Raw genomic sequence first — 26,514 nt, forward strand, 5'->3', positions numbered from 1 at the left:
CATTGTGGTAGCTTAATGAATGTCATGAATATAACTTTAGTAATTTTGTTCATAACTTTTAATTTTAGCTTTCATTATAAAGGTTTCTGGTCTATAACTTTTATTTAGCACAAAAACTTAGAATTAAATACTGTGTACTAATTTTCTGCACGTAATGTTTTCCTTCGTGAACAGTCGGCCCAGCGCCGCATTAGAGCTATCATCCAGATGTCAACAGCTCCTAGCAGTGGGCGCGGTAGCCGGGGACCTTCTACGTCACGGATGCAGTGAGGTCTTAGTTAAAAGATGATCGACTTGAGAAAAGTTCCGCTGGCATGCTAGGACCCGTACGCCCCAAGCGAAATACCAAAGAGAAGATTTTGGAGCAAAGGACTAACTGCGTGTGTTGGCGGCTGACCCTCACTTGACCTCGCTTGCTTGCTTGTTTTGCCTCTGGGGCCCAGGCTGGCTGACCTGAGCCTGACCAACGCATCACGGATCTCAGGGGGAAGAGTCTTGAGTAGAGTATTGCATTGTAGTTAAATTGATTTGCGTTGATGTATTTGTAGGATCTTTTTATTTTTGTCATAGAGGAAAATCAATTGGTTTATGGCAAAATGTGAATTGCTTATAGTAAATGCCTTTCCTGTAATTAGAAAAAAGGTGATCATGTGATGTGACCTTTTTGCCATTTTACGTGTGATGTGTCTACTGTACTTGGATTGCCCGTCACCCGTCCTGGGTCCCAGAAAGAGTTGTGACTGAGAGTATTGTTGTAGTAACAAGCCGCTTGTGCACGCATGTGTGCGCATTTAGGCTTACGTGTGCATCTGTAGGTGCACACCTGAGGCTCCTGTGTTGAGTTCTGACCCCCTGTGTACACATGCCGACCCCACCAGTCAATTTTGCGGTCGGTTGAGACGAGTCATAGTACACCAGGCAACGATAAAGCCCATTGGCTCGTGTTGAAGTGGTGTCTGCTCGTCTAGTTAGTGTGGGCGCTGTTGATATCAGGGCTCCGCTGTTTAGTTAACTAGTACAAAAGTTTGTGGAATATAATGGACCATTGTTATAATATGGTCTTTTTTGTACGCAAAGTTATAACAAAGTTTATTTTTGTACCTTGTTGGAGCAATTTTTGTTAAATTTTTTTTAATGAAGGAAGATATTATAATCATAGCATGGAAAATGCTATATCAAAAAAATAAAAGCCTTGTCAGCTCTTTCCACGTACCAACTCTCTTTAGGTCAATAGACCCTATAGGCTGACTCATCATCAGAGACTTGGCACACGCTCGAGTCACAACATTTCCGCTACTCCATAACGGTGGACACCCACAGTTTAACAAGAAGTAAAATAAAATAAATTGATTTACAGGGGATCAAGTTTCCGAACTCACAAAACAAAAACAAAGTATGCAAAACAGGAAATAACGTATACTCTATATAGAATGCCCACTGATTTTGTAGTACCATGAACATTGAATACCACTCAGGTGACAAGAAGCTGATTTAATGCAGTACAGGCCTGCTGCTGCATGCCTACTGCATGCTGTGTCTGTGAACGTGGGGTGGGGGGCCACTGGCACACTCCTCCCTTCCACCCCACATGTGCTACCTCACTCCTACGCCAACTGTCAGTTCCCAGACCACCCCAGAGATTTTTTCATGCATATTTCTTCAAAATTAATGTTTGTGTTATTATAGATAAGCCTTGTCTGTTACTTTTTATTTCTGTGAAGGAAGCACCAGGAAAATCTGTTTTACTTTGTAATAAGGGGAATGGTTGCAATCTCTTGCTGTCAACAATGTATACTACACAATCAGGTTCTGAATTGAATTGGCAAAGGATTACCAAATGGAAACAAAATGACTTGAAATTCACTTCTAACTGTACTAATTACTGTTATTCTTTCACATCTGATTGTGTTTTATACCTTCCTGTGTGACAGTCTCAAGTAGAGAATTTTGCATGAATGTTATAGGCTATTGCTGTATTTTGTTTTCCACACACTCCCTGGGTTGGTTTGGGCCTGAAAATGCTGCCGTTTGCTCCCGTCGACAAAGAATGCGAAGCGTTGGGCATGGTACAGTTAACCAACCATGTGATATGAGCTAGTTTACCCACTACTTCGTGGCTGCTTAAGCTAACACGATAAGCTGTTGGAGCTCTGTCAATGCATCTCAGTGACCAATTAGTATAGAGTTGCACCTATGGGTGTGTATGTGAGAGCCCTTAAGCAGCCATAAGAAACAGTGAATTGTGGGTCATATATAGCAGTTAGCCATACCATACCCAGAGCGCCATTCCTATAACTCGGGATGCTGTAAGACTTCAACTCTCCAACATCATTGTCAACTAGTTTAGGTTCCTGTTTGAAGTGGCTAGAAGTTTTATTGGCTGTGTTAAATGTAAACGTTGTTATGCTCTTAATTGGCTTTTTTCAGCCAAGCTGGTTTTCAGTAATGTTTCAGAGTTAAAGTCAAGCCTGTGCAGAGATCCGTTGGCTGTAGGTGCGTTCCATGTAGACGCTCTGTTTGAATATGAAGTTCTGTTTGCCTGTATTCCCACTGGACTGAAAAGAGACAATTGGTCATTTTTGAAGAAGTTTGAATAGTTCATCCATAAGGAATATGCTGTATAACTCACAAAACCATACTGTACTAAAATACTGTATTGCTTTGAGTTCCAAATCGCCAGTGGTACCATATTAGTCGTCTGATTAAACAGCACTTGGTTTTTTGCGCTAGTGTATGTGACAGTTTCCTCACAGATTACCTTTCAGATGACAGGTTTCGGGGCCCTCTGTCTGGATGCTTGAAGAAGGGATAATAGTCAGAAGAGAAACAAAAGTAAAAATGTTCAAAAGTTCAATTTTTGGGATCCGTCAAATTACCCTCCCACTTTTACTTCAAACCTTGTGGCACATTCAAATTAATATGAAAGGTTTAACCAGATTTTTAGCAATTTCAGAATCATATTCTTCTAGTATTCAGCCAAAGGGCCTTTTTCATAGTATCAAGTTTGTTTAGCTGTTATGTTAGATTATGTATGAGGAATTCTTACCCATCATGGTTCACTTTTGACATAATTTGTGAAGCACTTGAAGACTTGCGGGTGGAAAGAAAGTTTTTTTCATTATTTTCTTTTCAAAATGGAATTTTTTGAATCATCATCATTTAACAGGTAATTGTTTGTTTGCATTGCATTGCATTTCTATAAGCAAAAGGATAACATTTTTCGCTGCTTTGGTTTTCTTCCCACTCGCCAGTGCAGGGGAGGTGTTGTTGTGGACGCAGCTCTGTGCTCGTGGTTGCTGTGGCCACCTCTCCTCCTGCTGTTAGCGGAGAGCGCAAGTGATGTGGTAGTGGGTATGGTTGGGGCTCCTGTAATATACGAGAAATATGATGGCCCTGGCCAAGTCACCACCTCACCACTTATGCCCATGCTAAGTTGATGAGGGTGTCTTTGTTCCAAGGTGTTTTGCATTCGGCCTGAGTAAGTGTTAACATGCCTAGGATGGAACCATCAACTCCCACTTGGCTAGAGGCAGTTAATATTGTTATGAATGATTATATATATTTATATATATATGAAACCTTTATTATTATTAATTTTATTGAACTGCACTTTAAACGTGTTCCAAGTTACGACATATTTTTAGACTTCTTGTTGTCAAGTGGAAGCTTTTGGTTAAAACTTAAAAGTAAAGGTTATATTGGATATGCATTCCAGCTATTCCTGTTCATTGGCCAGTTGTAAGGAAGTCAACATTCAGCTATATTTTGACTGGGTAGATTGAGATGATCCAGGCCATTGCAACCCTGTGCGCCTGTTCAAGGCATATACATAACCCCTTCTCAAAGGTGCCTCTGTAACTTGCCCAACCTCATGACTGATCGGTCCCAACATGGTCCATTGGTTTGGCTTAACACAAGAAAATCTACACATTTTTTGGCTTGTTGTTGAAGGATGCTCTACACTACAGAACACTATCCTCTGTTGGTGCAGCCCTCTGGCACAGTAGCGCTCCATGAAGTGTACAAAATACAGTAATTTCCCTGCTGCCTCTGCACCTCCCACCGTGTGCCTCGCGCTGCTGCTGCTGTTGATGGGGGATGCACAACGCTAACAAAGTCTGTCTGTCTCTCTCGCTCTCTCACAGTCTCTTTTCTCCCTCTCATTCTGTCTTTTTCTCTTCCTCTTTCAAACTTGGTTGATGGTGAGGGGCTTTCTTCCACATCAGTCACAACCATAGCCAATAAACTTGCCTGAAGCTGAGCTTGGCCTATTTTGCCACCTTTAATCACCACCACAATCCACCGCCACAACCTCTACTACCAAAATATACTTGGGTACCAGCCACTTCTGCTTCTCCTCTACTGGTTCAAGTAATAAACAATTTCAGGTTATTGTGAATGTTTTCTTACCCTTGTCTTTGGAGTGTCTCGTACGGAAATGGAAGAGTTTCGGGCTCGGTATTTTGTATGTTTTGAATGTTTTAAGACTTTCATTTTCATTTGTAAGCATTTTCAGATGTCTGTGGGATCTTTCTTAGGTAGTGACCCCCGAGGGTTTATGGGGTCGTTATCTAGGACTAATATTTCTTGGGGGTCATTATCTTTATGATATTTACAGTCTTTTGTTTATCTTTATGGTAATCCCCAACAAGCTCGTATGAAATGCGCTGCAAAGTTGGATACATACAGTACTGGTTTAAAACCTTCGGGGTCACTATCTAGGAAAGATCCTGTCTGTATTGATGTTGTATATGATATACAAAGATAATTAGTAATACTACTCTCAAAATGGGTTGTATAACAATGAAATGTGAAAAGGAAGCTCGTTACATTCTTCAAAAGGTTCATGATAATCCTCATCCACTACTAAACATGAGCAATAAGAGGAGTAGCCAAATGTCGGTTGAGGTGTAATATGAAAAAGTCAGGTTTTCTTTTTATTGAACCAAATTTGTGCACATAGACTAACTTGCGGTTTAGACTAGCAGCAGCATTTGGCATGGTACGTTTGACTTAACGTTATACCCTCAGATTTTCTGCTGCTAATCCTTATTTATTACATTTTTGGTTTCAGTTTCCCCTTACAAGAAAGAGATCAACATTGTCATATTTTCATTGGGTTCCAGGAGGTTCTTCGTAGTTTTCTTTTGGCCCTATGACATTGTTTTGGGCCTTGTACTCTACATCTGTTCTGGTCTCCTCATTGCTTCGTACTTCGCTGACACTTCTTTAACTACCTTGCTCAAATTTTCAATGGACACTCGAGCACACATCATTTTGGTTTACCGGGAGGCTCTAGTAATATAATCTTAAATTTTGTAAAATGTGATATAATAATATTTGTATTTTCTTCCAATGCCCACCAAGTTTTCCTTTCATGGTTATTTCAAGCGAGTCCTCAATCAGAGGAGACTTTAAAAGGGATCAGAGGAAAAGAAAGACAAGAATGTGTATGAAAACTAAAGGTGCCCTGCAAAAGGCCTTTGATACTGTTGCAATAGAGCACAGGAGGATGATGAAGGATGTGTGCTGTTTTTCCGTGAAGAGGCGAATTGTAGTGTGGGCTTTCCCTTTAGTCGGCTTGAAACCTTGGCAGGATTGATTTTCCAACGGGCTTGACAGGAGATATCAAAGTTACACTAACTCAATGGATATAGATTGCAAGAGAGCCCCAAGACCATTGGCCATCCCAAGATATTGAAGTGCTCAGTCATCACAGCAGTAGGCCAAGTCAGCATGCAGACTTTTTCACAGTGATAAAAGCATCCCTATAGTACACGTCGGTGGCAGCGTGAGTATCGTAGTTAATCAGAACCTCTGGAGAACTGAGGTGGCATTGTAAACAAGTTTGGTGCAGGATGCTTTCTCTCAGTGATGCCGAAGTAACCTCTTCCTTGGAGACACGTCGTTCTCTCCCTCTTAAATGGTGCTTTTGAGCGTGTAATGTGATTTACTTCTTTGGAAGCTGCAGTAATTTTATTGAGTAGATCTTTGAAAAATCCGTGTTTATTGTTTATGTAATTTACTTGTTTCTTGTCCATGCCAAAAATTGTCGTTACCAATTTGACAGTAAATAGGCAATGCTTCTAGGCTGTACTTGACAAAGCTTTGGAAACGTTACAACACCTTTGCAGCAGGTTTCTTAAATCAGCTTTTGAGATGAGCTACTGATGCTGAAGCTGTTTTCCACAAGTTACCCATGAGAATTAGGATTCTTTGCCAAAAATCTCTTTTAATATGTAGCTGAATGGTCTTCCTGATTACATTGAGCTTTGGCATAAACATCCTACCCATTTTATCCCCAAAATGTCACAGAAAAATATGTAAGTTACTGGATGAGTTTTCATTGGCTACAAATTGTGATGGGGTGTCAAAACATTCTTTGTGGTTTTTTTTTTTCCTTTTTAACTTTTGAGTATTTTTTATCATGGAGCATGTTACTTTACTCATTTTAAATTATTCTAATTTATATAGGCCTGATAAAAACACTGGTTTTAATGTGCTATGAACTTTATAATTTAATAGATTAATGATTATTTACTCATAGATTGACTATCTTTTCTGTATTACATGAGGTTTTTCCTTGCAAAACAAGATGGTACCATGGATACAATGAATAGTAAAAAAAAAACATAAGTTATAAATGAACTTAGAAAAACTAAAATTCTCGACTCTTGGTGGAAATGCAAGGATAGACTTAGGAATATGAAGCAAGAAAATTTATATCGAAAGATGAGCCCAAAATATGTGACGCCCTTGTAATTCAAATTCTACCAGCAAAGCATTGAAACTGATGATGTCAGTGATAGATTTGAACATGATGAAAAATTGCTGCAGGTACTCTGTCCCAAATTCTCGATCTTGGGTAAATGGCTCATCCAGGAAGGAGAGGAGATAATGTAGACTAAAGACCGTTGAGAAGAATGTTTTGAAAACAGTTCCACTAATGGAGCAACATAAGAGAATTCTTGATGAGGGAGGTTACACAAAAACTATCGAATAGCCAAAGTATAGATAAGTAACGTGCACTGGATTTAATTGAAGACAGATGGCATGACAAAAAAATGGAACAACGGAATAATTACAGGAAAGTGCAGAAATGAAACGAGATTAAATTAAGAGAACCTGGAACAATGGAGGGCATATCAAGTTGTAAGCTAGGCTAAGAATTTTTATTTCAGAGGTAAACGCGGCAACGTTAACTCACCTGCTCGCTAGTAAAACTAATTAGATGCCTGAACATTATACCAGGGACTTAAACCTAGTTAAGTCTAATTACTGTGTGTGCATTATGGTGTGGTGTATCCACATTACATAAACCATGACATACACGTCGGTAAAATATAGCATACGTATCTCATAGATCGAAAACAAGCCGACAAGATTGTTTAGAACGAATGTTCATCAAATGCTGGATAACCATACGAAACATTGGTTAGGACTACCAGTAAATCATTGGCCTGTATTCAACCTGTCTGTGATTTCAGCGATAAACTGCCATATATAAGCACTTGGGAAGAGCTGGCTGCTCAAACTAGTGGGTGACAGGTATTTTGAGGGCTATGAGTTCAAAGTGCCACTTCACTGATTCGAGTGAGTGTGAAATGTGAATTTGCAGTGTGAATCATTAGGGGTTAATGATTCAGCGGAGTAAACTAGACTAGCCTATTGCTTAATACTGCATAAACACGTCTTGTTAACAGAAAATCACAATAAGTAGAAGGTGGTTATGACGAGACTATAACGGTCAGAAGTAGCCTGGTACAGAGAAGACAATATTCAACAATATTTCCAAGGAAACATTGGAAGAAAAAAAATTATTAGGCTTAGTTATCATTATTCAATAACTCGCAAGAGATGTCAAGTACAATAACTAGCAACGCTTTCCAACTGATAGAGAACAGAGACTGGATGATGTCAGTATGCATCGAAAATGCATAGGATACATTTGGCAATTATTCCCGCGAGTTTGTTGATTGAGACTAGGTGAATACTGTATTTGTTTCTCAGCAAATAGAGTTCTATTTTATTACGTCTTTAAGAAGAGTATTTTTGGCCATTTGGTTTTCACGCAATTCCTGATAGCAAACGATCTATTTTTTTTTTTTTTTTAGATGCCTTCTCAGTTAAACAATGGCGCAATCTAAATATGTCTGGACGTTTTGACAAGATCGAAAACATTTTTATGCCATATTTAATTTGGTTATTTTCATAAATGAAGATGTTACGAACAGGTCTCTTACGTGTGTCCTACCAATTTTTGGGGGGTGGGGGGTGTTATCTTTATAATGGCATGTTGTGCAACACACAATTGCAGAAAGAGAGACAGGTGTTCTTCAAGAGAAAGGAGAATAACATTTCACTGGTAGGGAAATCATACTGAGTTTTATTTACCCATACATAATTTTGTGCTGGTTAGATAAGACTTAAGACACTTTCTCTGTTAACATGTCTTTTACTTTCAGCATATTGTGACACACAAGCGCAGTGGTGATTTCAGTTCTGAAATCAGTACAATGAAATCATTAACTTATATATTCCTCATAAAGTGAAAAAATTTGCTGATCATTGAAAAATGCTCAGCATAAGTAGGCCTATAGGTTATAGCCTACACTGCGACAAGTCGCGTCTTTACAAATGTTACTGTGATGCTGTATGTTGTCAGTCATTAAGAATTTCTATTATTCGATTAAAAGTGAAAATGGTTGCATTTATTATTGTATGTAAAAGTCATGGTTTGATTGTTTTCATCGAACGATATGACGAGATGTCTCACAGATTGTCTCACAGGATGTTTGGTAACGTTTAGGCTATACGTAGCCATCTAAGTACCCATTTGGTTTTTATATATATATATATATATATATATATATATATATATATATATATATATATATATATATATATATATATACATACACAATATTATTTCCCTAAGGTACAAGTTATTTAACCACCGTGCCAAAGAAAAAATGGCATTTAAAAATGGTACAAAGGAAAATCTCGGTCAAGCAAAGTAGCCGATGCTTATTGATTAGGTAGGTATTTTTTTTCCACTTTTAAGAATTGTTGTATCCCAAATAAGTCCAGTTTACTTTATGGTATTTCTTATTCAAAGATTCTCTTCTAAGTATCGTTCCGTAACCAAGCACCGAGCAAAGCGGGAAAAATTTATTTTAGAATATTTTAGATTAAAAGGGGCTAATCTTTATGTAATATTCTAAGTCATTTGAATCAACATTTCAGGCTTTAATTTGTTATAGTAAAAAAGAGGAGATAAAATTAATTGTATATAGTGTATAGGCTACAGTATAGATTACTGCCTGCTTAGTAGGGAACAATTTTTTTCTGATTTTATAGGACTGACTAATAATTGAGATTCATACAGATTAGATCGCCACTCTATTTACTGTCTCTCTATGGTTATTTTTTGCTAAATTGTTTATACTTATAATTTACCAAAAAATAGTGTAGTCAGACTTCATGACGCACTTCTACTAACTTGTTTTGATCATGCTTTTGCCTGTAAACAAGCAATAGTCTTGTTAATACTGACAAATTTTACAACAGAACCATAAACAAAATTTATTTTCTATATTCAATGTGGTTTATGATAACATGTTTATGTGCCTAGTATATACTGTGTATGTTAAACTGTATTCACGCTTCTCGACGCTCTGCTATTTGTTTGTTTTGACTCGATCCCAAGGACACATTTTACAGCAGAACCTAAATTTTATTTTATTGTACGTATTCAATGTAATTTATGATAAATATAACATTTTTGTGTGCTCAGAATATATATTTTATACATAAACTCACGCTTCTCGACGCTCTGCTATCTGTTTGTTTTGGCTCGACTCCGAGGACCAATCACGTTGCAGGGATTTGTTTTGGTTTACGTCCTTCTACTTTGAAGCGTGAATCCTGCAGCAAGTGTCACTTTTTAAAAATTATTTATCGTCCAGCGTAAGTTTCGCTTCGCGTTACTGTTAAAATGAGAAGTTAAGGTGACATGTGGTTGATGTTAATGGTAAGAAAGTGATGAGAATGGAGATACGAGGTTAAATTGTCCTCTGAAGATAACGGGGGTGGCAATCTCCCCCCCCCTCCCCAACCTCTAACCTTCGTTGCCAGGCCAGGTCAAAATGCCCCCTAGGTAGATTAGGGTAAGGAAAGGTTAGGGTAACATTTATAAGATATTTAGGTCTACCATTATTTTTTTTCGGTCGACTGTACCTAAATAGCCTGTAATTAATTAACCTCATAAGTTGAGTGCTGGCCATTGTGGAATGCTATTGCGCATGCGCAGTGTTTCCCTAAAGGGGAGCTTTTGGTAAAAAGTGGCGTTTCGTTCACTCTTGGGGTTTGGGGGCTCTGCCCCCTGACTAAGTAACATGGACTGCTAGGTTAGGTTAGGGTATATTAGGTTAGTATGGTTCCTTTTATGACAGGTTCCCTTAGCCAGTCTCTTCTTGAACATACGGCTCCCTGATGACTTGCGCATGCGCAGAACTGGTCCATAACAGCAGCATGGTGGTCCGGTCTTTCTCTCAACTTTTCCAAAATGCCGCGTTCTCAAAGGGTCCCCAACCATGTTGGGTAGATATGAGGTTGATAATAATTGACCGACAATTAACACCACCACCTCCATCAACATCAGCAAGTAGGCCTGTAGGAAAATTCAGTTTCTAAGGTAGTATTCCATGTGGAGCTTTTGCTTAGATATATAGAAAAATGGGTAGAATGCAGTGTGAAGGGTCACGAGTTTAGGGGCGGTCCAGTTGGGGCCTTTCCTCCCTTCCTACCCCCCGACCAGGTTAGGTCATGGCGCCCGAACTATTAACGTTAGGGCAAGGTGAGTGGTTATTATTAATTCACGGTGCCCATGCATCTGATATCCAACCCCATCTCTTACGACGCTCCTGATTGGCAATTGATCAGCCAGTCACAGGCCTGGAAACTCGTCAGTCAGTTCCAGCCGTCACCGAGTGATCATCTAGGTTGCTGCTTCTCCTCATGAAATATGTTCTTCAAAAGTTATAACTTTCATTAGGCTACACCTCAGTTTTACCCGAAGAAAAGTAGTGTTTCTCAATTTCATCACTAAACATCGTCAAGCCAATGATTTAAGGATTATAATGATAAATGAATTATGTACTCCAGTAAACTTTAGTGCTAAAATATGTATAGTGAAATAAACTTGAAATTTTTTATATAAAAAATATATTCTTTCATTCCTTACATGACATACATTGCATTTATTATTTATCGCCTTGTGTTTCATGCAGTATCATAGCTCAAATGTCATGGATGACAGTGCTACCCAAAAATTATAGGTAGGGCTATCCATATGAAAATAACAAGCAAAAGATTATGAATATTAAATTGAGCGGGGATGTGTGCAGACAGCAGCCTCATGTTTATTTCACTATACATATTTTAGCATTAAGTTTACTGAAGTACATAATTCATATATCATTATGATCCTTAAATCATTGGCTTGATGATGTTTAGTGGTGAAATTGAGAAACACTACTTTTCTTCAGGTAAAACTGAGATGTAATGAAAGTTATAACTTCTGAAAGACATATTTCATGAGGAGAGGTCGCAGCGTAGATGCTCACTCGGTGACGGCTGAAACAGACTGGCTGGTTTCCAGCCCTGTGACTGGCTGATCAATGGCCAATCAGGAGCTTTGTAAGAGACGGGGTTGGATACCAGATGCACAGGCACTATGAATTAATTATAGATCATATTCCCTCCATAATGCTTACTGCTAGGAGTGCTTACTAAGCTTACAGAAGCCATGACCCCTTTTGCTGCATTCGCTCCTGAAAAACATATTTATGCCCCCTGTCTGTAGTGGCCCCTGCAGGCTCTACCCCAACATACGCTAGGTAGCCTAACCCAACCAGTTCCCCAGGTAAGGCCTGTAGGGTAGTTTGCAGAACGACGGGACTACCTCCGAACGGAAGCCAAGTCCATTGTCTCTCATGGTTAGTGTTACTTGAGGGGGTCTCTGCAGGGCAAAGCCAGTTCACGGCACGGAGCCCTAAGTAAGCTTAGGAAGGTAAGGTCTGGTTAGGTCAGGACCTGGCATTGTAGGAAAGTGTGACCAGTAAGACCTAGACTGTGCTATACCCATGACTAACTTCAACTTAGCTTAGGGTCTAATAGCCCTAGACTGGCCTACTTGTTAAAGTAGATTGAGATTTGACTAAGTTCACCTAGGTTTTTTCTATCAGTCTGAAATTCCTCTAGGCCAGGATTAGCGTATTCCTATAAGAATTACTTTGGTCTATCCTAAGCTAATAACATTTTTTGCACTCAGTGGTTTATTGGCTCTATAACAAGTACCAGAGGCTGCCTTTGAAACCCTAAGCTAAGGCTACCAGCAGGTTATTTTTCCTGATAGCAGTTTTAACATAACAGTTGTACTTCTCATAGGCTAGGCAACGTGGTTAACACACATTATTCGTGTGCATAGCTTATGGAGATTGTGATTTTGTGCACCAGGCTATCACTCTGCAGTAAATCCCTGTAATGCTGTTTAACCAATGTGAACACAACACATGAGCCAGAATAAGAAGGGAAAAACACTTTTTTCAATGCTTTCCATTTTAACATGGGAAAATCCTTACATTTTATTCTAAGAGATTATGTGATCTTGTTGCAATACTTGTTAGACATTAATTTTAGCTTATAAACTAAATTTTACCCATGCTATAAAGTTTTTATCCAATATAATACCAAATATAATATATACTAGTGTCCCAGTATATGAGACTGTATTGGAGGCCTTATATAAAGGAAAAACATCAAAGTTGCTCTAATCCTACTGCAGAATTTGTGCCAAAACAGAACAAATACCACCAAGGAGTGAGTCATTGAGTGTCTGGGTCTGAAAACTATTGTAGTGTTTTAACTAAGCTTTCTATTAGTCAGATCTTTGTCTTTCATATGGATATGCCTCTGTGAAAGCTGGTTTAAGCATTCAACTTTGTTACCAAGGTAGTTGAGAAATGTGAGGTTGTCAGGTTGTGAGGGTACCGCCCTCTCGACAGACTGCCAACCCTCACTTTTCCTTTGGGTTTGACTGTTAGAAGATCTCTCTGCTACTGCTGGTGACTAATTGGAGCTAAGCAGGTGAGTGGGTGGAGACCCCATTTCACCTGATGCATGAAGGTTTTTGTCTTTGACTGTGGTAGAAAAGATGTCATGCTGTCCTCTGACCTTCAAGATGAAACTTCTTTTGTCTTTTGTACAGTATAACCAGTTTGGCCATTTTGTAATGACAGGTCGTGCTAGGAGCGTGCTGGCTAGTCTTATTCACAGTGGAGAGGTTCAGTAGCAGTGGGTGAAGGCCAAAAGATGTTCAACCATTTCTTTGAAGAGGATGACTCGTCCTTGACTACTGCCTCCTAGTCTGCCCTCTTTCTCTCCTTACCTTCTGCTCATTCTCTTCTGGCTCACCAAGAGAGGAGTTAGGAGTGTGAGGTGAGTTGACCGGCTGGCACTTTCTGACAGTGCTAATCCAGGTGCACATGCTGAGCTTTCCCTTGATGAGACTGTGATGTGTGTAGTAGTTCACTGCAGCCAAACCCTGCTTTGCTGTAGTACTGGCAGATGTTTCCCTCCCATGGTATTCCTAGCAACCTAACTTTAGCTTGTGCTTTTTCTTTTGCTGCTGTTTCCACAAAAGAACACCATGCTGCTAAGCCTCATGCAGTGGTTGTCTTGCCATTGGGTATGCCCACACAATATTAAACATGGGCAGTACTTCTCTGAAGCTACTACTTGCCTTGACACATCTACTGTAATCAAAGACTACAGTAATGTGAAGGACCCAAGCACATATCTTTTTCTCTGCCTCATTTTCTAATAGTTCTTCTTTTTCTTCGTCTTCATCTTTTTCGTAACCTTCTTTCCTTTGTAGGGAGAAGAGAGAGGTCCTGGAAGCCTTCTCACAAGTTTCAGGGAGCTTTGATTGAGTGTCTTCTTTCTTTTGGGTGTGATGTCAGTGTCTCCAGTCAGTGGCATTTGCTCACTTGCAGGTGGGACGTCTGCTTAGGTAGGGATGACACCAGGTTCTTTGAGCTTACCTGCAAGCCAATGTCTGTCCCTATACTTCCAAAACGTGAGGATTATCCCAGTCTTCCCATGTTCATACTTCTCCCAAGGCAAGCAGAGAAGAGTTGACTCTACCTTCTTGCTCAGCTCAGACCTTGCATGTGCAGTCAAGAGGATTACTCAGTTACTTACGACAGGTCGCTGCTGTACAGTACTGCCAGGTGTCTTAATGATCTGTATGCTTGTGACCTTGCAGACCACCGTACTGTGCTGGGTTCATCCAGAACTCCTGATTGTGTGCATGATCCTTGATTTGTGCTATTGCAGACAGAGAATTCCACCTAGGATCTTGATTCAGCAATCTGTATCACCAGTCTCGATTTGTCATGTCCATGGTTGATAGAATAGCGAAACAGACAACAGCTGAGCTGCTTCCAAGGAGAAATCCAGTTTTGTGTAAAGATTTTAACCCCCAAATTACAGCTTCAGTATGAGGCACTTGACAAGACCATTGAAACTTGTTAAGTTGCAACAAAATGAAAGAAATTGTGCATGTTATATCCTCTTGGAAGGATGGCAATATGCTTAGGAAATTGAAGACAATATTTTGCTGAGTATGCTTAACCTTTAAATATTTGATGAATAATGATCTCTGTCCATTTTGCAAAGATTGCTTGGTGCCTTTGACTGTGAAGCATTTGCTGGTTGAATGCCCCAGTCTTGGGGATCAGAGGAATTGATACCTCTCTGAGGTTTATGGTGAGGTTCTCAGGTTTATCCTTGCTAGGGTTCTTGGAGAGGATGTTATTTGTGATGCCAGTGACATGTTCAGCTTTATCCCCGGGAAGAAACCTAATCTTAATTCTCTTGTTTCTGTTTTTATAATGAACTCTAAGTGGCTTTAATTTGAATACAGTATATATTTATTTGTAGTTTTTTAAGAAATGATACCAGTGTCAGTGACCCTGGTAGTCAGGATGCCAGGTAATTTCTAATCATTCATTCATTTCCAGGACCATTCACCAAGACAGACTGGTGCGTAGGCCTCTCCTTTGGGAAATGATCCAACTAGTTCTGTGGGGAATGTGTTTGAACCTGACGGTTTTTCTCCTCCAGGAGAGCTGGACTTTTAATTTGAAATTCTTGATTATTTACATGGATTTGAAAGCTATTTAGTCATATAAATGAGCATCACATGGGAATATTTTGGGTATCTAAGACAAATAATGTTCTTGTTAAGAGGAATGGCAGAGTTGTGAGGTTCATGATCTTGGGAAAGTAACCAGTGCTCCTGTCAAACCTGTCTAGTTGGTAGCATTCTCTAGAGTGCACTTCAAAAGTGAGGTGGTCACAACGACCAGTGTAATTGCTATGTGTTCAAGGTGTCTTTGATCTGGTTAATAATCTGATCTGTGGATCAGAAGGTTCTCTGCTGTCCAGCAGAACGAGCTAGCTACTTTCTCTGCTGATGATATACTAGAGGAACTTCTATGCACCAGAGGATGTGCAAACTACTCCCCTTCAAGTTTTTTCATCAGTCTGCGGACTGATAAACGACCTCCTCCTGGAGAGATTCCAAGAAGGCTCTTCCTTCTTGGTTTTTGGGGTCAGGAGCCATGGAGTTGGTCACCGTTGTCTCCTTCAAGGCAGCATCATTGCTCAACTTTTGGTTTTGAACATTCTTGGTGACTTCATTGTCATTGGACCCTCACCTGCCAATCAGAGGGCAGAGAGAGACTTTGATTTCCTTCTTGGACCAAAATTCAACCAAGAGCAAAACTTTGTCTTCAGAAAATGTGTCTTTAGGTCTATGGGCTTCTGCAAGTTTTAGCTGAGAGTAGTCTGTGCTTTCCACATATTGTCAGTGAGCAATGTCACCTGGCACTGCAGGTGCATGGTACCCAACCTTCACCTTCCTGCCCTTTCCTTATTTACAAGCTTCAAAGGTTTGTACAATTATGGAAAATATACTCTAAAAGATTGTGATATTTTTTGGCCATGGTTTGATGAATATGTAGTGAGTCCTTATTACAGTTATAGCTGAAATAAAAGAATTTAAAACTTGATGAGGTGAGACGATGTCAAAGTTCCAAGGCCAAAGTAGCCATGTACGGTATTAGCCTCACAGTGAAAGTCTTTGACTGGCACAGGCTGCAAGATGGCGTAGGCTTAGAAAGCTCAGTTAAATTGTATGACAGACATGCAAAAAATTTCAAGATTCTGTTAAAATAAACACAGTGGTGTTCAAGGAATTTCGTTTTCTAGCAGCAAAGTGCACCTTTAGTGTAGTCAACTTGACAGCATAGTAGGCCTGTGTAATGAAGATAACTTACAGTCACACAATTTTACAATAAAGCTGGTGAAATGTGGTTTTTCAGGTTCCTGATGTGATTGTAGTAATAGAGGTCACCTGTATCTAACAATATTTTGATGTCATGATGAGAACTCAGGTTTTTTGGGTAATAAAAAAGAGGGGAAAATAAGTTAAGCCTGGCTACTACTGATCCCTAAGAAGGGTTAAGTTAGTTTTAGTGGGTAATTGTCTTAAGCTGACTTAGACTTATGAACATGGAAGGTTGGCCAAATTGATTCAGTTTCAGATTTATATGGGCAAATGTTTAAAGTTGGTTGGTGAAATTGGAAGAGCCCAATGAATCGATGAAAAGTGGAAAACGAATGAGTTTGTCAGGGACCATAACATTGCTGCTAAGGGAGGCTTATATTAGGTTAAGATGTTAGTTTAGGTTATACCCTAATGTGCATGATATTCAGACAGTATCTTAATTCTGTGCTGTTCCACCACTGATATCTCATACTACAAGTGTTATAATACATTGCCAAAACTTTGTAAACTATGGTAAGTTTGTAGCAAGGGAACTTAGCCTGTTGAAGAGACAAGTGTCGTCGTCACCTCATTTAGATGAAATTAAGCCAAATTTTCATGAGAAGAACCCTGCTTTTGCTCATCCTCATTTGAACAAGGTGATGAATTAATATGCAGGATTGTGGGTTTCAGCTAAGCCAAATTTCCTTTTAATGTGGAGAAAAGGAGTTAAGTTGTAAAATGTAAGTTTTTTTAAAATTGCACGTGATAAGAAAATATCTCATAAATAAATAGTAAAGGCATTATAAAAATTAAAATGCAAATAAAAATAATACAAGCATTGAAAACAACAATTGTTCTATTACATGGGGGAGTGTAGACTGTGGCTTAGGTGGCTTAATAATTGAGATAAGGCAGAAGAGTAGATGGATGCTAATTACAGTATTATTATTATGGTATTCATCACTTAATCCAGTTGCTTTTCGTCTACTGCTTTTGGACTGATGATGATATATAACTTGTTTTATTTTTTACAGGGGCATATTTCTTTCCAAGCCACCATGACAAAGCTTTTTTGCACTGTCAGCAGTCAGCATCAGTTGCCAAGAGTATTGTCTGCAGTTGCTTCAGAATTTTCAGCAACAGGTTATGGATGAAGGTGTTGTGTTGCCGTGAAAGAAGTGCAAATAACGGCTGGGTTAGTGTGCCACAGTACTGTATTTTTTGTATACTGTCCACTAATTAATGAATTGATATAATGGTATAGTATGTCTTGATTTCATTTCCTGATCTTAGTCCTGACAGGTTGAGAAGCTGACTGAAACATTATAATTATGGTCCCTCACTCACATGTAAGCTGGAAAGAAAATTAGTAGGTTTGGGTACCAAAACAAATGTTGTTTTCATAGACTGCGTTCAGCTTTCAACTGAATGCTTGAAAAATGATGCGTAGCTGAAATGTTGGGTTAATGGTGTTATTATCAACTAGTGGTTGTTGGTGGTCAAATTTCAGGGCACTAGGTAACTGTCCCACTATGCTTTGTAGCCTTGTATAAATCATGAAGTGCCTAGGTTCATTTCTGTTTCTTTGTTATTTCTTTGTCTTTCATTCTTTTAATCTTTGTGTCATTTGAAAGCTATTTTTTTCTTTTTTTTTTTGTTGAAAGTTATAGGTATTTTAATTAGTCATCACTTATTTGGTGTGGATGGGATTTTGTGATAGATGCCTACTTAACATAGGTACATCTTTACTGTCAGTCATTGCGACTTTGAACTTTACATAATTACGCCAATTTGAAAGTATCCAATGGCGAATCACCCTTCCACTGCTTGGATGCCAGCTCTTATAGAAAAAGGCCATCAAGATATTGCTAATTTCATTGTTTGGTAGCTTGATGATCTAATTTAACCTTCTTCCTTAAAAAAAATGCTTGCGATTATGAACTTATCTCCTGGGGGAGTGGAGGTCACAGTTGCCCAGTAAGACAGAGAAATTCCACTCTTGGACTGGAAGGAAAGAAAATCACTTATCTTGGATGGAATTCCACAGGTAGTCTGTAGGGTGTGTTGATTTAGGGCTACTAGTGATATGGTTGTTGGTCTTGAGGATGAAAGAAGAGTATAGATCGCTAATAAAACTGCTCTTGGCTGTAAAATAGGGCTAAAGCTAGTCTTGATTGAGATCCAGATAGTATCAGTAACTACAGTAGTGTAGTTAGTGTGCATCAGGCCAAGCCCCAGACTGTATTGATGTATTGCATTGTATTGGGGTCCACTCCATGATGTGCTTTGCATAGAGTATGCTGTGCAGGCAGCCCCTGGTTAACGGCGGGCTTCGTTCCTGGCCGAGCGCCGACATCCGAAAATCGCTGATAACCAAAAGTCACCGATAATTATGGTAATAAATGGTGCTTACAACATCTTAAGCGCCAATAAACCGCTTACTGGCACCATTAACCGTTTATCAGTGCCCATTAACCACTTGCCAACGCCGATATACCACTTGCCTCCGCCGAAAATTGGGTTAATGACATTAGCTGAGCCCCGTGAAACCGAAACACCGTTAACCAGGGACTGCCTGTACCCTCTTTTTCACAGCACTTAAAAAGTATACTGAACATATGAATATACACAGAACTGTAATCCTATGCTACCACGGAACTAGGTAGTATTTTTAAGATCTCGTATATCTTCAGAGACGATGCAGTGGTATAAAGGCTACAAGCTTGAGATCTTTTGTTTTATTTGTACTGAAAGATAGTAATGGTAATTATGATTTACACCATTGTTGAAAGATATTCTGCTTGGTCATCTGTGACGAGCTGTTATTTTGACAAGGAACTTCTGTTAGTGCCTTTTGTGCCTGCACCTTGAGAACTCTTGTGTGCAACTTGCTATTCAGACTAATAGTATATATATTTTGTTGAGGTGCCATATTGTTAACACTATCCAGTACCAAAAGTGGTTCCTCTGACAGTATGATTGATGCCAGTGCTCTCAAGTTTTAAATTTGTTGAGTCATTGCTATTGTTATTGTCTTGTTATTTTCTCTCATTTCCTCTTTCACATTTGGTTCTGTACTGAGGAAGCATGCTTGCAAGGGGATGGCTTGCCTTTTAAGCGTGGTCAATGTAAATGTTTGCTCATTTTTAGTATTGTATTATTTTCATGTTACAAGTTTTCTATTCTTTTCAGTCTTTTGCACATCTTGCAAAGCTCCATAACTATAATTTTTCTAATTGACTCTTTGCTGTTGTCAAATTGTTTCAAGTAAAGGAACTGCGCAATTCAGTGGCATGCAGTCACATTATGTGGGATTGGTTGGTCTTGATGGGTGTTATTTATAAAATGTAGGTTTCTTAATCTGGTCCCACATTGATGAAGGCATCCTGCTTGACTTGCACATTTATTTTTCATTGTTGCACAAGAGCCGAGACATTTGTAGAATAATATGGTGGTACATCCACACTTTTGTACAACTAAAAAATAGGACCATCTTTAATTTCTTCTTGAAAGACTTGGTATCTTCATTCTTCTCGATATCAGAACAGTGATATAAATTTTGTATAGTTACGTGATAGGGTCATGATCGCAGAAATTAATGCTGAATTTTGTCCCACAAAGCAAAAACTGGAAGAAGTTTACCAAAGATGACAATGATAAGGCCATTACAAACTGAAGTCACTGACGTGAAGAGAAGAATCTGTAAGAAAGACACCTTTTCTCTTGTGTACTTAGCCATACGGATAATGTGATGCCATCGTAAATTGTTATTAGTGTTAGATTTTCAAAAAGTTTTTATCTGTTTTTAGTTTAAGGTTCGTGTATGAAAAAACATGTTTAACCATTGATGTTGAAATGCATTCTCTTCATATGGGGGTTGGGTCATGTGAGCTGTTTATTTAACAAGTACATTTGTCTAATTTTAGAGCTGAACCAAAGTGACTTCTGCATGACATTCCATTTGCAGTGAAGATTGCCATAGTCTTATCTTTGGTTCAGTCTTCTTTAACTTGTTTTCATTAGATTCTCCATTTCGTGAAATATTCCACGTATCGATGGTGATAGGTTTAGAGGAATTATGTAGCAAGCTTCAAGCATACGTCCCCATTTCCATTAATACCTACTAGGGTGACTTCTTGACGGGTCTGAGATAATTTGAACCTCCTAAAGAGTAGAGGTTAGATTCCTTATGGTCCGACAGAACACTTTACACCCCTGTAAGTAAATGATTGACAGACCTGGAGGGGAGGGATCAAAGATATGAAAAGGGTCTGCAAGACTAAATAAGGAAATGCAATTTCTTTCAAGAAGACTTTGCAACAAGAATTGCATAACCACACAAATCACAGATTTGAAGCAGTTCACACATTTTAAGATATAGCTTTACTGTATTGCTATAATAAACTGAAGAAGTTAGAAACAATTGGTTGTTAAGAAATTAACAAATGTAAGAAAACAAAGCCAAAAAGACACAGAAAAACGCTTAGATCCTAGTATCTGTATTTTTTCGTATTCGTTGCAGTCACTGCAGAAAACTTCGAACACAACCCCATTTCTTCATGAAATATGCATTCTATCTTTTATGTAATTTCCACCAGGAGCGATGTGCTTCTCGTCATTCAGTCATATGCCTGGCAGTGTCATGGGTCTGGGAGTGATACCCTCTTTTCATCTAGAGAGGCAGTGCTGGATAAGCAGTCGGAGGAAGTAGATGCAGTGTATTTTCTCTTGGCCCTTCTTGTAATTTTCGTATGCTAATTTTTGTGCTCTTGTGCACTTATTAATTAGAAATGCCTAAAAAATCTCTATACTCAGGAAGCCAAGTTAGAAAACTGCATTGCAATGTAAAAAAGGATCTGGAAGATAAAAAAAGACTAATGAAGAGACAGACAACCTTATTAGAAAGATTGTTATGAAACATCCATCAATGCCAGCAAAGATTTTGAAGGCAGCAAATGCCGTGTTGCTTGGACATGTCAGAAAGGACATTACATTATCGTTTGCAGAAAGACCTTGGCCTCTCCTCTTGAGTTGCTGCGAAGAAGCCTCTCCTTTCAAGATGCCGTAAGGAATAAGCAAAAGAAATTTTGTAAAGTTTATTTGCACTGAACTAAAAAGGATTGGGAACGAGTCGTATTTAGTGATGAATAATGCTTTCAAGCCCTCATAGTGCTGGCAAGAAGGTACGAAGGCCCTGAGGATCAAACCGCTGTGAAGTCTTTATGCAAGATGAAGCCCTTTGCCACCAATAACAGGACTAATGAGGTATTTAAGGAACATAATATTTAAAAGTTAGAATGGCCTGGCAATTCACTAGACCTAGATGATATAGAAAATTGCTGGGCTTACATGAAACGAAGACTGAATGCCGTGAAAGGAGAGGGAACATTTGTGGCCAAGTTGAAGGATGCTATCGGGAGGTTTAGGTTTGAAGAGTTTGATGATTAATATATCAAAGACTGGGCTTATTCCGTGCCAGAGAGAATAAGAGAAGTATTACTTTAAAATGGAGAAATATCAAAATATTGAATGAACTGTAAGAGAGCAAAAATTTTCTTTTTATTTCCTTATTTCAATAACACATTCTGATCTTTATTTCTATCAAGTAGGTGTCTGAAGTTGTTTAGCAGTGCCCTTTGAAGTTCCATCCTCTTCTTTTCCTCTGAAGGGTGTTCATTCAATTATCCTTCATGTGCTGTATATCAGTTAATGAGGGTTTCTCACTTTCTTACTGTCTGTTGTTCTTGGGAATTATTTCTCTGAAGGGTCAAACATCATACTGCATTTGAAGACTTTTAATTCCTATGCACAGTTTCAAACAGTGTTATGTTACCAGTACAGTGTCGCTATACATCATAATTTTTCTTTTGCAAATATTTTCGGTGGGATACTTACTTAATGAAGAATGCAGGAACAGTACAGGCAGTCCTGAGTTACGACGCAGATCTGTTCCTGAGGTGGTGACTTAAGTCGAATCTTAACTTTAAAAAATGTATAAAAATGAAAAAAAAAGTGATGAAAGCCTTACCTTTAATCCTGTGGTTGGCTTGCACACTGGAAGGATGGCAACACATTTATTTACATGAGGTGGTTCAATTCGGAGACGAATTTTTATTAATATTTTTGAAAAGTGTCGTGAGATCGGATGCCTTATATCGAGACCGCCTGAACTCGGTGGCTGCCTGCATGGTAAAACCTCGAAGAATATCCCCTATATCTAATCATGGCAGTTTTATTTGCATCAGGGTGAGAAAGATTCACACACTGATTGATGCTCTGTTGTCTTTTTTCTATGAAAAAATTAAAAGGAGATTCCTTGTTACAAGGTCTGATACGGGGTAGGCCATATCCCCAGTTTTCCCCCCACCCCTTTCGGACACCTATCAGTATGCTGATTCAGCATCAGTATTTTGCAATGCTGTGTGATAGAAAATGGAAAGAGTTCATTGTAGACTAGCTTGACTATATATTAACCAAGTGTGCAGTAGTCGATAGGTACATTTCATTGATACTGTATATCTTTTGTTCACCTTTTTTTTTTTATTTACATTACTGAATACTATTTAACACTTGACTCTTCAGTATAGTACTTTGCACACTACTGTATTGATAATGTTTGTAATACTTGATTATAATGAAAAATAGTATTGGAATGGTATTGATTTGGGGAGGACGTTTTGCTTTCCAAAATGGAACATTTAGGAATGTATTTCAGGTAAAAGATTTGTGCTTTGAGTAAGTGTGTATTTTTACTGTGGCTCGATATTATTCTTGCTTCAGTGGATTCTGTGGGTTTTATTGACAAAGAGTATATTTGCGTAGGTTGGGCATAGTAAATTGCATGGTTAGGGTAAACTTTGGGTTAGGCCTGCTGAGGCTAGTGGTTAGACATAGCCCAGTTACAAGCTTGTTTATATTCATTAGTAGTCAGATACCAGTTTCACTACTGTTGGCATGAATCATCTGGTCATTACCTTGGCAATTGGTGGCTAGTTTTAACTACATCCTTTTTTTCTTTCACAGATTTCAAAGCCTACAGCTGGACAAAAAGGACTGCAGTGTCAAATGCTATCATTCTGTCAAAATCAGGTTGATTTAGATAGCTAAGGAATGGGGCAGCTTTCAAAGGCTCTCTGTACCAACACCATGGCAGGCATACTGAAGAATACTGACAATTCTTCTTGATTGTAAGGTAAAGTAGTACTTTGTGTCAGTTTGGGAGAGATACAAATAAAAAATTTTATTTTAAAAATGCATGCTTTGTTTTCGGCATAATCTGCTTAAACTGTAAGCATGACAATATGTGTAATGTCCAGAACTGTAGTTACTACCACCTGGAAATGTCATCAATGAATTATAATTGGTGTGAAAAAGCTGCTTCTTTCAGGATAACCAACAACCTTTTTGTGGTATCCATTCTGCAAATAGTCTTTATGTTTAATACATGTACTCGTCAGTTGTAAATCATAAGTAGCTACAGTCAGCTTGGAAGTGATTACCTACTACCATTTGTGAATTCTGTTAGCTTTGTGATATATTCTCAAATAGTTCGAGCTGGCTTGAAGCTTTTGACGTGTTCCCAAGGGGTTTTCTTAGAGAAGTTTATTCTTTAAAGCTTATTTTACAGTAGGCCTGTGAAATGTGCAGCCCTTTGCAATCACACCTGCAGCCTGCACAAAGGGTACAGGTACTGTAATTTGGTCAACACTTGTCATCTCTGATCAAAGTCGGAATTGCACAGACATTTCAGCCAGACGTACCAAAAATTGTCATTAAAAAGAGGTGCCAAGCCTGAGAACAAAACACTAAAAATGATTGAATAGTCGTAAATAAGTGTTCATTTTGAACTGTTTTTTTTTTTTTTGTACAAAGTATTTGTTGCTGTTGCATATAAGTCTGTGTTGCCATAAAATTTTTTTTTCTTTTAAACTACTTCATTTCTTTGCATTCTTGAATGTGGCCAGCTGCTAAACCACTTGTATGCATATTGTGTGTTTCTAAGTTTAAGTAATAAAATATTTTGCAATAATTTTTATTAAACGACTTCAATTAGCCGTTGCGTGTAGCCCTCATGACAACAGGAATGTGACCGTCAGTTTGACGTGCCTGTTTTACAGAGTATCACTCCACCTATTTTTGGTGGCCTGCATATTCCTCAATCCTTTAACATTACACTGCCATCAAATGACACCATCTGTAGAGAATTTAAAAGAAATTAACTAAATAATTCGATATCAGATAGCATTGTTATGATGTCTTGAGAGTATTGGGATGTATAAACTATCTCCCATGCTGTTCAAAGGGAAGTGTTATTAAACTAGTCTAAAATAGCAAGTTTTTGTTTGACCAATTCTCTTTTAGTGATGCAGAGGTAATCTTAGCCATTCTGCATATACTGATGCGCTGTATATGATTCTTATCCATCATCATTTTGTATCTACCAAGTTCTTTGTTTCTGTTAGTATCTGTGTTTATGATCAACTTGCATACAATTGGCAGAAGTTTTCCTTTACTGTAATGTTAGAAGGCGGCACTGTTGTGGGTGCTCTTCTGTTGATGTGAGACGGCCTTCGTGTGTAATGAGACTTGTACTACGTCAGTCATTGGATTAATTTGTCTCTTCATCTTTGCTGTCTGTAAAAACATTTTCTCTTCTTAAAGTTGCTTAACTCCTAGATCCATAACCCACTGACAAAGCTATGACTCACTCAGACGCCTAAATGTCTCATGGTAACCAGATATTAGATATTCCACTGGATTCTAGGGGAATTATTAAGTCTCATCATAGCAACTCTGTCACTGAAATGAGAGACTTGCAACCACTTTGCAACCTGTCTTTGCAGGTGATGCTGTCGATAATTCTGCCTTGAAAACAAAACTACTGTTAGGTAATGAACTCTTAACTTACTTCTTTGCAAAATACCACAGCGCCTTACTTCATTTTGACATTTAGATTGTGTAAATTGCATAATGGGAACCTGTACATGTTTGTTAGGGTGCTCAAAGTGTATGTCTAAATACTGTTTTTGATGAATAGTACAAGTAAATATCGACTCTAAACATAAGTAGAATCAATCTAGTACCAATTCAGTTACTGGAGGAAGTGTTATGTGCAAGTTTTTCTACTTAAAAAGTCTGTTGCGACAAATTGGTAACAAATTTAAATGATGGCATGTAAGTATGTTTTGTGTAATGGAAACCTTTTTAGTTTGTGAATACTTCTGTAGCGGCAGATATTTCCTGCTGGTAACTCCAGATGTGATTGTTACTCAATTTCAGTATAGAAGAAAAAAAAAACTGAACATGATTTTAAGCTCAAGTATATAATGAAAGAGTATTGAAAACTGAGATACAGTACGGTGTAGAAAATTGTTTAGAGTATAGGTAAAAGGTTATCACTTTTCTATATTGATAGTATGCTGTGAAAGACCTTTTAATCAAAATTAAGACTTGACTGTGATTAGCCTGTACAGTAGGTCCTCGACTAACGGCAAGGGATCTGTTCCAGCGCCACACTGTAAGTTGATTTCTGCCGTAAGTCAGTGTTCGCCGTTATCGGCGCATTAATGCTTCTTACAGCACCGTAACTTCAAGTTGCATCAAGTTACAGCGTCGTAAGTACCGTTAACTTGATGCCTATTCTTGCTGTTAGTGCCATCAACGGCACTTACGGCACCGTAACTAGATGCAACATCAAGTTACAGCACTGTAAAATGCTGTCAATGGCACTGAAAAGTGCCGTAAGATCGAATCCGCCTTAAGTCGGTGACGATGCACTGTATATAGCTCAGTAGATTGCTACATGGTCACTTATGTTTTCTTTATCCTCTACAGAGAGTTTGCCCACTTGTAGATGTACCTGCTGCAGTTGGTTAAGAAGATCGTCATGAATGCAGTATGTGTCGAGGTCCTTCAGTTTTACTGACACATTGAAAGTTTTCTTGATTAGCTGTAAATGTAATTATAGTATAAGTTGATTAGTAGTAGCAGACAAGTTGTGTAAACCAAATATGTTAGATTTCGGAGACTAACATAGAATTTGTAAAATGTTTTGATTGTTTTTGTAGAATGGGTAACTGTCACACCACTAGTTGAAAATAAAGGTAAAAATGAGA

The 26,514-nt window shown here is 38.5% G+C and overlaps 1 protein-coding gene and 1 long non-coding RNA gene across 13 annotated transcripts in view; both read left to right on the forward strand.

Moving 5' to 3' along the window:
* Positions 1 to 4,393, forward strand: part of Imp (IGF-II mRNA-binding protein) — a 470,640-nt gene extending 466,247 nt beyond the window's left edge. For all 10 annotated transcript variants that reach the window (XM_067133624.1, XM_067133620.1, XM_067133623.1 and 7 more), the window contains one exon: positions 175 to 4,393. In XM_067133624.1, coding sequence (XP_066989725.1) covers positions 175 to 270 — 96 coding nt within the window. In that variant the 3' untranslated portion in view covers positions 271 to 4,393. The remainder of the gene's footprint in view (positions 1 to 174) is intronic.
* A 4,777-nt stretch (positions 4,394 to 9,170) lies between these two features.
* Positions 9,171 to 26,514, forward strand: LOC136856056 (uncharacterized). Of its 3 annotated transcripts, none has more exons than XR_010858208.1 (4): positions 9,171 to 10,033; positions 17,434 to 17,594; positions 23,423 to 23,591; positions 26,234 to 26,514. It is a non-coding gene; the product is annotated as an uncharacterized lncRNA (long non-coding RNA). The 3 variants fall into 3 exon arrangements; XR_010858207.1 differs by having other exon boundaries at positions 9,176 to 9,969; XR_010858209.1 differs by lacking the exon at positions 9,171 to 10,033 and adding an exon at positions 10,073 to 10,169.

The sequence above is a fragment of the Macrobrachium rosenbergii genome, chromosome 34, assembly GCF_040412425.1.
Source record: "Macrobrachium rosenbergii isolate ZJJX-2024 chromosome 34, ASM4041242v1, whole genome shotgun sequence".
Lineage (NCBI taxonomy): Eukaryota > Metazoa > Arthropoda > Malacostraca > Decapoda > Palaemonidae > Macrobrachium > Macrobrachium rosenbergii.